A 12,742-nucleotide genomic window follows, 5' to 3' on the forward strand; every position below is an offset into this window, starting at 1 on the left:
AATAAAGAATTCTAGTCTATTCTAAACGAGGAATCTCTAAGGCAGTGGTTCTCAACCTGTGGGTCGGGATCCCATTTGGGGTCGAACGACCATTTCACGGGGGTCACCAAACAATGCAGTCCGCCATTTTCCCCCCCTTTTCCTTAGCTGTGCTACTCCCTTTTATTCTATTGGCTTTTGAAAGCCAATAGAATGGACTCTCTTGAATAGAGTCTAATTCTATTGGCTTTCAAAAGCCAATAGGAATTGCCCAGCTGTCTCTGCCCTGCTGAGCCCGCCAAAAGCCCCAGTCTGCAAATGGTGCTGCACCAGTTGAGTAGTCCTCAACTGACGACCGGTTGAGTAGTCCTCGACTTATGACCGGTTGGGGGGTCGTGGCATTAAAAAGGTTGAGAACCACTGCTCTAAGGGATGGGAGGTCCCGGGCTCTGAGGGGTTTTATGAGTTACGTTTCTTGGATAGTTTGCATGGGATGTACTGGTTAAAAATATGATGAGTTGTATTGGGGAATGAATTTGAAACTTTTAAATTAATGTGTTTAGAGCTTCATTGGGTAGATAAAATGATTCTGGTTAAACAAACATCACCCCAAATGCACTGTTCACCATTTTGGTTGGGAAAAAGCATGTTAGTTAATTAAGAGTTAGTTACAATTCCCTATACCCCCTAGTCCAATTGCCTGCTCAAGCAAGAGACCCTATACCACTTCAGACAAGTGACTGTCCAGTCTCTTCTTAAAAGCCCCCACCCTCCATTGATGAAGCACCCGCAATATAAGCCGTTCCACTGGTTGATTGTTCTCACTATCAGGAAGTTTCACCTTAATTCTAGGTTGTTTCTCTCCTTGATTAGTTTCCACCCGTTGCTTCTTGTCCTGTAGGACAAGAAGCAACGGGTGGAAACTAATCAAGGAGAATAAGTTGACCCTCTCTTCTTTGGAGAATAAGTTGACCCTCTCTTCTTTGTGGCAGCCCCTCAAATATTGAAACACTGCTACCATGTCACCCCAATCCTGCTACCAAGTCACCCCAATCCTTCTTTTCTCCATATCCAATTACTGCAACTGTTCTTATCTTTTAGTCTCCAGCCCTCAATCATATGTGGCTTTAGATTTAGTACTGGTGATACCTTCTGTGAAAAGGAAGTGTCTTCTTCCAAGCTTCCTGTATCTATTGATCCATTCTGCACAAGGGCTGGGAGATATTTTGCCTATTCTTTGCAGAATTGCTTCTTCATCTCGCTGATTTTGCGGGCTTCTTGCCCAGAATGGTTACTTTCAGTATCTGCCTCAGCATTTTCAATTAATTTATGGTGAGGTCTTTGAGCTGGCCATTCCCAAATAAATCAATTTCTTCTGTTTCAGCTATTCTGCTACATGTTTACAAGTGGTTTTTGGTCATGCTACATATCCCACAGGTTCTTACACTCAGCTCACTGGTATCCCTGATTTCTGAGTTCCACAGAGAATGTTTTTTGATAGGGCATACACAGAGAATAAGGAAGGCTATCTTGATGGAAATAAGCAGGAACTGTTCCCTAGGCAAAAGGAGGCTGAAACATTTTTTTTAAAAGTCCCAGAGCAAGGAGATAACATTCAGAAATGATTGACAGACCCACCTTTCTCTAAACCACTGCAGTATAAATAAGGGTGAGGTTCAACACAATCAGACGTGCAAGATAGCACTATAACACAGACTGATATACCGCTTCATAGAGCTTTATAGCCCTCTCTAAGCAGTTTACGGACGACAGAGAATGAGGTGGCTGGATGGAGTCACTGAAGCAGGAGGCGTGTGCTAAAATGGACTCCAGAAGATGGTAGAGGACAGAAAGGCCTGGAGGAACATTGTCCATGGGGTTGCGATGGGTCGGACATGACTTTACAACTAACAACAACAACAAGCGGTTTACAGAGTCAGCATACTCCCACCAACAATCTGGATCCTCAGAAGGATGGAAGGCTGAGTCAACTTTCAGCTTGTCAGTATCGGACTGCTGGCTGTGGGCAGAGTTAGCCTGCAATACTGCATTCTAACCACTGCGCTACTATGGCTCTTATTTAGCAATAGCACTTAGACTTATACACCGCTTCACAGTGCTTTACAGCCCTCTCTAAGCAGTTTATAGATTCAGCCTCTTGCCCCCAACAATCTGGGTCCTCGTTTTACCAACCTCGGAAGGATGGAAGGCGGAGTCAACCTTGAGCCGGTCAGGATCGAACTCCAGGCAGTTGGCAGACTTAGCCTGCAATACTGCACTCTTAACCACTGCATCACCAGGGCTCTAAGGTGCTGTTCTTAATGGCCAATCTCAATAAAAGACATTTTAGCCTTCCTGTGGAGTTGATCTTCTGGTTAGTCTACCTACTGGGCCTGATAGCATGATTCACATACTGTGCCTCTGTTATGAAAGGCAGCCTCCAGTCGTGGCAACCAGTGTTGTGCGTTTTACAGCCCTTCAAAGCCAGGCAGGGTTATTGTTTAATTGATTGGAACATCTGACTCAGCTTCCCCCTTTCAAAAAGCTGATTTTTTTTTTTTTTTTTGGGTAGGATGTTCTCAGTTTTTTTTTCCAGCAAAGTCATTGAATTTGATTAACGAGTTTAATAAAAACATGCCATACCAGTCTGTGTTTCAGGTGGTGTCTGTTTAACTCGAATCACCGTGTATTAGTAGAGTTTATTTGGAAGTTCTAATCACACTGGAGGTCACAGACAGTTTTGCAGGATTCCACGTAGTTTTAAAAGGTTTGCAGATTTTCTCTCAGCACTGTGTGTCTTTTCAAAGGCTCTGTTTGTTCATCTTTCGGGTCGAAATGTGTATGGATGGATGGATGAAAGCTAGTGACGGTCCTTTGTTACCTTCAGCTGGCAACATAATGGCTTATTCAATTTCATTACCTTTCTAAAATACTGTGTGAGTAATGAAAATGACATTTTCTTTTTTCTTTTTTTTCCCCCTTTAGTCTCAAAAAAGAAAAGCCGAATCTGCTGCAGAAAACTCTGGAAAGAAAGAAGCCAAGAAAGCAAAGACGTAAAACTGAGAAATAGTATCCAACTGCAAAAAAATTTTTTTCCCCTCTCTAACCCATGTTTTTGATGCTCTCTGTGTATTCTTAGTCCTGCCCCCCTCAATTCCTCATGGTTTTAATTTTTGCAAACCTATATTTTTTACAACGCCTTCCTTTTACCTATTGAGTAGCTTCATGTTTTATGCATTCCAATATTTTTGTGCACTTGTACTTGGTGATATTTCCCTTGTCTTCAGCAAAATTTACTCGGTCCTTGTTCCTCTAAAGATTGTGCTGAGTGTTGTTTTTTTTTTTTTTTTTAGTTTTCACGTTTTATACACTGCTGCTTTCACGCAAACGAAGGAAAAAAAAACCCCCATTGATTCTGTAGTTGTATTATTGTTTGCTTACTTTATATAATTGTGGAGAACTAAATGGAATTAAAATAGCCCGAGGTTAAAAGACACATTTAACATTGTTTGCTCGTTTTCAATACTTTTTCAGCTGCAACCTTTGATATTTTTTAAAAAGCGTTTACAGAATTGTCTGCAAGTATATCAAAAGTAGTTTTTATTTTTGAAAAGGCAACTGGACTGATTTTTTGGAGGGAGAAGAAGAGCTTTCGCTTCCTATCCTGGAAGCTTCATCCATTTTGTATTGGATGGTGTGGGAGATGGAAAGACAGTTATTGACAGTTGAAATTAGTTGGTGGTTGTGGGGGGAATGATGGGTTCTGTCAGGATGGTGGTGGAGGGATGGAAAGATTGTGTTTTCTTTGCAGTCAAAAATGTCTGAGAGCCGTTGGGGTTTTATCTGTGACTTCAGGGTCACCTGAATCAGAGGTGTGGAATCTTCTTGGAACAGGAAGCACCTTTTTCTTCTTCTTCCTCTTCCTCACTTCTTTAACCTCTGCTAAGTTAAAACAAAGTTGCTTTTTCAATAGGCAACTGGACTCTCTCTCTTTCTTTGTCTCTCTCTGTCTCTCTCTCTCTCTCTCTCTTTCTCTCTCTGTGTGTGTCTCTGTCTGTCTCTGTCTCTCTCGGTCTGTCTATGTCTCTCTGTCTCTGTCTCTCTTTGTCTCTGTCTTTGTCTCTCTCTGTTTCTGTGTGTCTCTGTCTTTCTCTGTGTCTCTGTCTCTCTGTCTCTCTTTGTGTCTCTCTGTCTCTTTGTGTCTGTCTCTCTGTCTCTGTCTCTCTCTGTCTCTCTGTCTCTCTCTGTGTCTCTCTCTCTCTCTGTGTCTTTCTCTCCCTCTCTGTCTCTCTCCCTCCCTCCCTCTCTTTCTCTCTCTATCTGTCTCTCTATGTGTCTCTCTGTCTCTGTCACTCTTTCTGTCTCTGTCTTTGTCTCTCTGTCTCTGTGTGTCTCTCTGTCTCTCTGTCTCTCTCTCCCTCTCTCCCTCTCTCTCTGTGTGTGTCTCTGTCTTTGTCTTTCTGTGTCTCTGTGTGTCTCTCTTTCTCTCTCTGTGTCTCTGTCTCTGTCTGTCTGTCTCTCTTTGTGTCTCTCTGTCTCTTTGTGTCTGTCTCTCTCTGTCTCTGTCTCTGTCTGTCTCTCTGTCTGTCTGTCTCTGTCTCTCTCTATCTGTCTTTCTGTCTCTGTCTCTCTCTGTCCCTCCCTCTCTCTCTCTCTGTCTCTCTCTCTATGTGTCTCTCTGTCTCTGTCTCTCTTTCTCTCTGTCTCTGTCTTTGTTTCTCTCTGTCTCTGTGTCTCTCTGTCTCTCTTTGTCTCTCTGTCTCTCTCCCTCTGTCTCCCTCCCTCCCTCCCTCCCCCTCTCTCTGTGTGTGTGTGTCTGTCTCTGTCTCTCTCTCTCTGTCTCTGTCTCTCTTTGTCTCTGTCTCTCTCTCCCTCCCTCTCCCTCTCTCCCTCTCTCTCTCCATCTCTCTGTCTGTCTCTGCCTGTCTGTCTCTCTCTCTCCCCTTCTCTCTCTCTCTCTCTCTCTCTCTCTCTCTCTCTCTCTCTCTCTCTCTCTCTCTGTGTGTGTGTGTGTGTGTGTGTGTGTGTGTGTGTGTGTGTGAAATGCCAGCAGAATCATATTAGGCATTTTCCAAATTTCTGACATGGTGAGCCCAAAAGGTTGGGCTTCACTTCTTTAACCTCTGCCAAGTTGAAAGAAAGATGCTTTTTCAATAGGCAACTGGACTTTCATGCCTTCAGAAACGAAGAAGCTTCCTGGATGAGAACTGAAATGTCTTAAAAAAAAAAACAAAGTCCAGTTGCAGTTTGAAAAAGCACCTTTGGGCCAACCTGACCTGGATGACTGAGAATCTCCATAGACATACTCCCAAGTTGAAAGTGCGTGGGTTTGGGAAAGCAAGTGAAACCATCAGCAGCCAAAGGCTGTTGCAGAGAACAAAGTTTGAAGTGTTTAAATGAAGACAGGAGCCATTCAAAGGCACCCCAGTTTGCTAGCCCGGCCTTTTGGTTTAACATTTCGATAATTGCAACACAAAAGCCAGCCCAACGTTTATCGTACCTGAACTTCACAAGCTCTAAACACGAGCTGTGTTGCAAGACAAAGTGAGGAGAAGGTGCCCAAGGTAACTCTTTGTGTTGCTTTGAAGCCCCAAGCTCTTTTATCTTTCTGATCATTGGTGAAATACAGAGGCCAGCTGAGGAGGACTCTCGGACTGTGGTTCCCCATTATTCCTTGCTTTGGTGTAAATGCCACATACAAGCTTCGTCTTTTGTTCCTCTGAAAGATGAACTTAACGGTACCAACAAATTAATAAGGAGCCATCCAACCTGGAGGGAAGCGATACAGTTACCACGTAGCTGCAAGATTTGACTTCCTATGAGGTTTTTAGGGCTCTCTATTAGATCAAGGCTCTAACGATGGGAGGCAGCTCTTTGTCCAAGTGCAAAGAATGGATTAAATAAAGCAGTAAACCAGACTGGTATTTGGGAGGACCACAGGACACTTTCAGAGTTTTAATACTGAATTGATAATGTTTGAGCAATGTGGTGGAACTAAGGTAACATATAACCGACAATCTTTGCTGGCATGGTGAGTTTCTAGCTGTTTCGGAACTGTTGGGGAGACCGTTAAGTCGTTGGCGCTGTTTGAATTTGTTCTGCCAGCAGCATTGCAAATCAGGGCTGTTTCCAAAGGAGGAGAGGTCCCAGGGCTTATGGAGCGAAGGAACTGGATGAGGCTGTCGCCAGGCCCAGAGGATGGGAGAGAGGCTTTTGGAGGAGTTGGTGACAGCAGCGTGCTCCAGGGGCGAAAAGAAGCAAGGCCTCTTTAAGGAAAAGGTGGAAGAGTCAGGATCAGAAAAAGGAAAGGAGGTGTGGTTGTCGTGCAGGAATACAAGCTAATTTGAGGGCTAATCCACACGGAGCTCCGTTTCCATCCTGATTGCCATTGTTCGCTCCCTAGAGATTAAAATGATCGATCTGAAACTTGAGCTGGCCACGAACAAGGAGTGTATATCGGAGGTGGTGGCCCTTGGAGAGCTGTATGCAACGAAATTTCATTTTGATGTATGCCTGTTGGTGTACATTCAAAGTGACAATAAAGTTGTTTGTTGTTGTTATAACAAGAACATGCTTAGAGATAGGATGTATCTGAGTCACAGTAAGACATCAGCTGAGTATTGCATTTAATTTTGGTCTCTGAGTTGCACCGGTGTTTAATTATGCTGTCAAAGTTCTGTGCGGGTAATCCTCTGCTTACAGCCACAATTGAGCACAGAAATTTCTGTTCCTAAACGATGGTGAGTTTTGCCCTGTTGCGCAATTTTTCTTACCACAGCTGTCAGGCGAATCACTGCCGTTGTTAAGTTAGTAACGTGGCTGTTAAGTGAATCTGATTTCTCCATTGACTTTGCTTGTCAAAAGATTGCTAAAACCATATAGCCCCGGGACACTGCAACCGTCATAAATATGAACTAGTTGCCAAGCAATTTCGATCATGTAACCATCAGGATGCTTGCAACAGTCATAAGTGTGTGTGTGTGTGGGGGGGAAATCACATTTTCAATGCTGTTGTAACTTTTGGCACTCAACGAACTGTTGTAAGTCGACTACCAGTAGTGTACCACAACTGGATACATGTTCACGAAAACATTGTGCTGCCACTACTTAAGCATGGAAGCCTGGAACTGGTCAGATTTGAGCTTCTGAGACCCAAGAGTTTAGTTCAACGCAAAATTCTTTTTGTAGATTTCACAGAAATTGTAACTTTCTTTTATATGAGTGGGAGGGATGGGGGAGAATATTTACCCAGACAGAGAAAGGAAAATTAACTCCTGCTGCAAGTCAAATTCTGTTTATTCCAAAAATCCTTGCATGAATAGCAGTGTTTCCACTTTCAATGGACACTGAAAATGATTATTGTTGTGGAAGATATTGTATTAAAACATTTACATAAAATAATGACAGCGCTTTTGCAATCTGGCATTTGAACTGTGCTTTTTAAAGAGAAAAAAATCCAGAGCAGGAATATTGTTTAATGCCCAGGTTTTCAATTTTTTATGGCAAATTTTGAAGCGACTTGAGTTTTGCATGCAAAATATATTTGCTCTTGGATTTTTAATATTCCAGGCAATTTCCAGGACTTAAATAAATTCTGTGCGCTTACGTTTTAGATGGTTTTAACATTTGGCCTTTGTGTTTGCTGAATAGTGCCTTGAATGCAAGTGCGAGTCCTTCAGAAGTTTTAATCTAGTCAAATTTTAATTAGCTGTCAATCAAATGAAAGGACTAGCCCCTGATAGTAAAGTCAGCAACTTAGTAAATTACAATATTGGTAAGCAGCAAGCTGGGTTTTTTGGGGTATATTTTTATTTATTTTTGTATCCATAGACATTTTTCTTCATTTGCACATTTGCAAACATTTGACTCTGGTGAGTTGAATGGCATCTGTCAGTTAAGATAGCTTTCATCATCTGCCCCTTTATTGCAAAGCTCCTTCTTGACATAAAGAAGCAAAGAAGAACGTTGGGTATTCAGCTTGTGAATTATTTATTCACATACAGGAACAATAACAACAATGTTGTATCTTGCTTTTATCCAGGGCTCAAGAAAGGACAAAGTTGAAAATGGATTTCTGATTCCTTAAATCAGGGGGTCCAACCTTGGCCATTTTAAAACTTGTGGACTACAGCTCCCAGAGTTCCCCAGCCAGACAGTTAGTGTCTACAAGCGTAAAAATTGCCAAGACTTATATCTATGGAGACTCTCATTCATCCAGGCCATGGTTGTCCCCAAAGGTGCTTTTTCAAAAGGCAACTGGACTTTTTTTTTTCCCTTGAAGACGTTTCGCTTCTCATCCAAGAAGCTTCTTTTTTTTATTTAAAAGTTTTATAAATTTATTACAATACAACCCCCCCACTCCTTCCCCCCTCCCCCATTTCCCAGAGTTGATTACAGGATAAAAAATAAAATAAACAAACATAATCTAACTAACATAAACCAACTATACTATCAATCAAAACCATAACACGCTTTAACTCCTTCTCCAAACAAATATTAACAAATTAAATCAAAAATAATAAGATAATTAAAACTATTAATAATTATCTAAAATCTGCTCAAAAGCAAGATAATACTTTTCAATCTCATATTTCTTCTGAATGTAATCAATCCATCTTCTCCAAACCATAATATATTTTTTCTTGTGATTGATCCTTCAAATAGGCGGAGATTTTCGCCATTTCTGCTAAATTAGAAACTTTAAGTATCCATTCTTCCAAAGTTTTTCTTCCAATATTGCCCCACCAATAGTCTTGCAGCTGTTATAAGGTTCAACATCAAATTAGTATCTTTAACATCAAAATCTACAATAATACCCAACAAAAACAATTGCGGAGTAAACTTTATCTTTCTCTTAAAAATCTTTAGAATATTCCACCAAATCTTAATCCAAAAAGCTTTTAATATCTCTACAAGTCCACCAAATATGAAAATAAGTTGCATCTAAATTTCCACATCTCCAACATTTGGGATGTAAATTCGGATACGTGCGGGACAACTTTTGGGGATCCAAATGCCATCTATAAAACATTTTATAAAAATTTTCTCTTAAATTTTGCGCTTGAGTAAATTTTACATTTGTAACCCATATTGTCTCCCATGTATCCATTAAAATCGAAGAACCTTCTTCAGTTCACAAATGAAGAATCTCCTTGGATGAGACGCAAAACTTTTTGAAGGAAAAACAAAGTCCAGTTGCCTTTTGAAAAAGCAACTTTGGGATTGCCAAAGTTTATCTTTTGCCCAACGCCACCTGTTATATTATCTTCTCAATATCTGCAAGGAAAATTGTCCAGCACTTGGCAGTGCAGATGCAAAATTTAAACACTTTTGGGCATGAGAACCTTCTTTTGCTCTAACCCATAGATCAGTGATGGCAAACCTATGGCATGCGTCCCAGAGGTGGCACTCAGAGCCCTCTCTGTGGGCACGCGCACCATGCTCCGGAGATGGCAACCATCTCTCTTCAACCAGCTGCCTGCTAACTTGCCGAGGTCCCATGGGCCCGGATGCATCCCAGCATGGCTGGTTTCCCTCCTCCCGTCCCATCCCTCCTGCCCTCGCATGCTCTCCTTTTCCTGAGCACGACCCACTGCATCGCCTTCTCAGCTGTCAGCTGGCCGTCCAGCTCCGAGGTGGCTTCTCTGAACTGCTGGCAGGCTGCAGAGCCCCAGAGTGCACCAGTCAAGAGCTGGCAGGGTGTGGCTGCTGACAGACACTGTCGGCCCCCATGTGCTCGCTGGCCTCTGTGCACAGGGGCCGATGGTGTCAGGTAGCAGCCGCCCCGGCCCTTACCTTGCCCCATGGCAATGGCACCCCCGCCCTGCCTCACCTCATCCTGCAGGATGAGCCTTCTACCCACCATCCACCTGCCAGAGACCCCCCTGGATCTCCCCCAACCCTGCCTGGCCCCCACAGGCGTCCCTCCCCACGAGCAACATCGAGACCATGCCCACCTTGGCCACATCCATGACCATAGCCACGCCCACCCAGTGGGCCACACCCACCTGGCACCCGGAGATAAGTGGGTTTTGGGTTGCAGTTTGGGCACTCGGTCTCTAAAAGCTTCGCCATCACTGCTATAGATAATCTGTGTAATTTTTCCAGACTGAATAATTATGGATTTTTCCTCTTGGGACCACTTGATGCTTGATGTTATTGTGATAGTTACTGATAATTAACAGCACTTGTACTTTACAATGTATGGATGCTCTGTTTCTCCCACAGGTTTGATTTTAATCTTGAAAACAAAAGGGAAAGCAATTCGGCCAAATTCTGCTGCTGCTTCTTTATTAAGTTAAGATACTCAATGTAAATTAATGTTTTGAATTTATGCCTGCAATCAATAGGTGCAGTTATTGATTCCGGAGATGTGGCGTGAAAAATGGGACGGGTAAAGTTTTTCTGGCACGCTGAATTTGTTTGCTTTATTCTGGCTTGAAAAATTACTGTAGTTATTTTGCTTATTATAAGCACCACATCAGAGAAAAGAGGGAAATACCTCAGATTGGATTTGTATAATGGATTCGCCTTGTTCACAGAACAGCTTAATAAATTGGTCTTCTGCCCTTGAGATGCTGATGTATTGATTTCAAATCAGAACTTGGTTAGCTACCAGATAGGGTGATAGTAACTGCACTTCGACGCTGATAGAAGTGACCATGTGGGAAAAATTGATTGTTTTGAACTAGTGTTGAATAGGGAAAACTTGAAGGGCGTGATCTCCATTTGGTCATTTATGAGAGTGGCTGGAGTTTTGCTTTTGATTATTTTGAAGGTGAAGTCAACCCAAAGTGAAGGCACCATATGGTTAGCAAGGTGTGTGTCATGGTTTGACTTGCTACGCAACCCTGCTTGCAACCAGACGACTGTAATGGGAGGGGGGAGGGAAGGCATTGGAATGTAAGAGAGGTTTGGGAGGGAAATTTGGAGGGCAAGTAAGTGTGCCAACTGGAAGCCTGAAACAGACTCAACAGCTCAAGGTTGCCAGCTGGGGATGTCTGAAGCAGACAGATTGTTCTGAAGAAGAAAGAGAGTGCAAATGACTAGCGGACAATGGGAGGTCCAGGGGGAGGGGGGAAGGGAAAGTTCTCCTATGCTGTTTTTGCACAAAATAGTTAGAAAACTGGGTTTTCTACTCCTGGAACCTTCAGTAAAGTTACACTCTTGGTAAAAAAAATATGTCCCAGGATATTCTTTTGCTGTCTAACCCAGTGAGATGGTTGACAGCAAGATACTTATTGCATTGATTCCCTACTGTGTATTGGTGGTAGAAGATGTCCTTCCGATTGATAAAGTCCACAGATTCATCTTCCTGGCATCTCTGACTGGTAATCAGCAAAAGTGGGTTGAATATGAAGAAGCTCTGACCCACCAGGGTTGAATCTCCTATGCCAGTGGTCTTCAAACCTGGCAACTTTAATTCTGGGAGTTGAAGTCCACAAGTCTTAAAGTTGCCAAGTTTGAAGACCCCCTGCTCTATGCCTAGCTACTATGGCCAAAGACCAGAACTTGTGGGAGGTGTAGTTCAGCAACATTTGCAGGGCCAGAATTTTACCAAACAGATAAGCAGATGAGATGATAATAAAAATCAAGCCCTGTCATTTAAAGTAGATAAGGCTAGACCAGTGATTCTCAATCTGTGGGTCGGGACCCCATTTGGGGGTCGAACGACCATTTCACGGGGGTCGCCAAACAACGCAGTCTGCCATTTTTTCCCCCTTTTCCTTAGCTGTGCTACTCCCTTTTATTCTATTGGCTTTTGAAAGCCAATAGAATAGACTCTCTTGAATAGAGTCTAATTCTATTGGCTTTCAAAAGCCAATAGGAATTGTCCAGGCTGTCTCTGCCCTGCTGAGCCCGCCAAAAGTCCCATTCTGCAAACGGTGCTGCACCAGTTGAGTAGTCCTTGACTTACGACCGGTTGAGTAGTCCTCAACTTACAACAGGTTGGGGGTCACAGCATTAAAAAGGTTGAGAACCACTGGGCTAGACTAAATGAACAAGGGAAGAGAGGGAAGGTCAACATATATAGACACAAGTGATGGAGGACATGTTTCTAAATCCAGGGAGAGAGAAGTGAGGTTACCCATTGGCTCAACTTGACAAGAATGATTCTATCAATGTTTCTCAATTTCAATGATTTTAAGCACGCTGGCCGGGAAATTCTGAGGGTTGAAATCCACCGGTTTTAAACTTGCTGAGATCAAGAAACATTTGGGTTCTTCAGCTGTTTTTCCACAATCTGATGTTCTCCAGATGCTTTGGTCTGTAGCCCTCACCATCTTCAGCCAGCATGCTTAAACTGCAACTTGGCCTGTCCAGCAAATCCTTTCATCTCATTTGTCCTCAACATTCTGGGTACCATGCTTGCAGAAATTTAAATGCTCCTGAGAATAAAAAAAAGAAGCTGAGAAACTTATTCATGGTTCTGATCTCATAGATCACTCCTTCAACTCCGATCCAGCCCTTTGCAGAACAAAGATTCAGTGAACTTTTAAGTAAGAGAAAAAGAAGCTTAAAAAAACACACACCCTGATGCAGTTGAGTCCAATGGGACAGGATAAATCATTAGCGTTCAGAGAGGCAGGTGGCTGAGCATATGTGGTGATGTGGCTTCCCTGACTCTCACAGTATGTCGTGCATGTGCTAGTTCATGTTTTATTTTCCCACTGAGTCATGGAGAAGCAGAGGGGGAGGGGGTGATATCTTACCTGAAGTCCTCACGATTTGGACAATGGCCAGAGAAACTGGCTTTATAAAG

At 42.8% G+C, this 12,742-nt stretch overlaps 1 protein-coding gene across 1 annotated transcript in view; it reads left to right on the plus strand.

Moving 5' to 3' along the window:
- SMARCA1 (SWI/SNF related, matrix associated, actin dependent regulator of chromatin, subfamily a, member 1) overlaps positions 1 to 3,482 on the plus strand; it is a 45,125-nt gene extending 41,643 nt beyond the window's left edge. The window contains exon 24 of the mRNA XM_039348745.1: positions 2,965 to 3,482. Within this exon, the coding sequence (XP_039204679.1) occupies positions 2,965 to 3,036 (72 nt within the window). The 3' untranslated portion in view covers positions 3,037 to 3,482. The remainder of the gene's footprint in view (positions 1 to 2,964) is intronic.
- The last annotated feature ends 9,260 nt before the right edge of the window (positions 3,483 to 12,742 follow it).

Source organism: Crotalus tigris, unplaced genomic scaffold, assembly GCF_016545835.1.
Source record: "Crotalus tigris isolate CLP2741 ecotype Arizona unplaced genomic scaffold, ASM1654583v1 scf7180000018172.2679963, whole genome shotgun sequence".
In the NCBI taxonomy this organism is placed as follows: domain Eukaryota; kingdom Metazoa; phylum Chordata; class Lepidosauria; order Squamata; family Viperidae; genus Crotalus; species Crotalus tigris.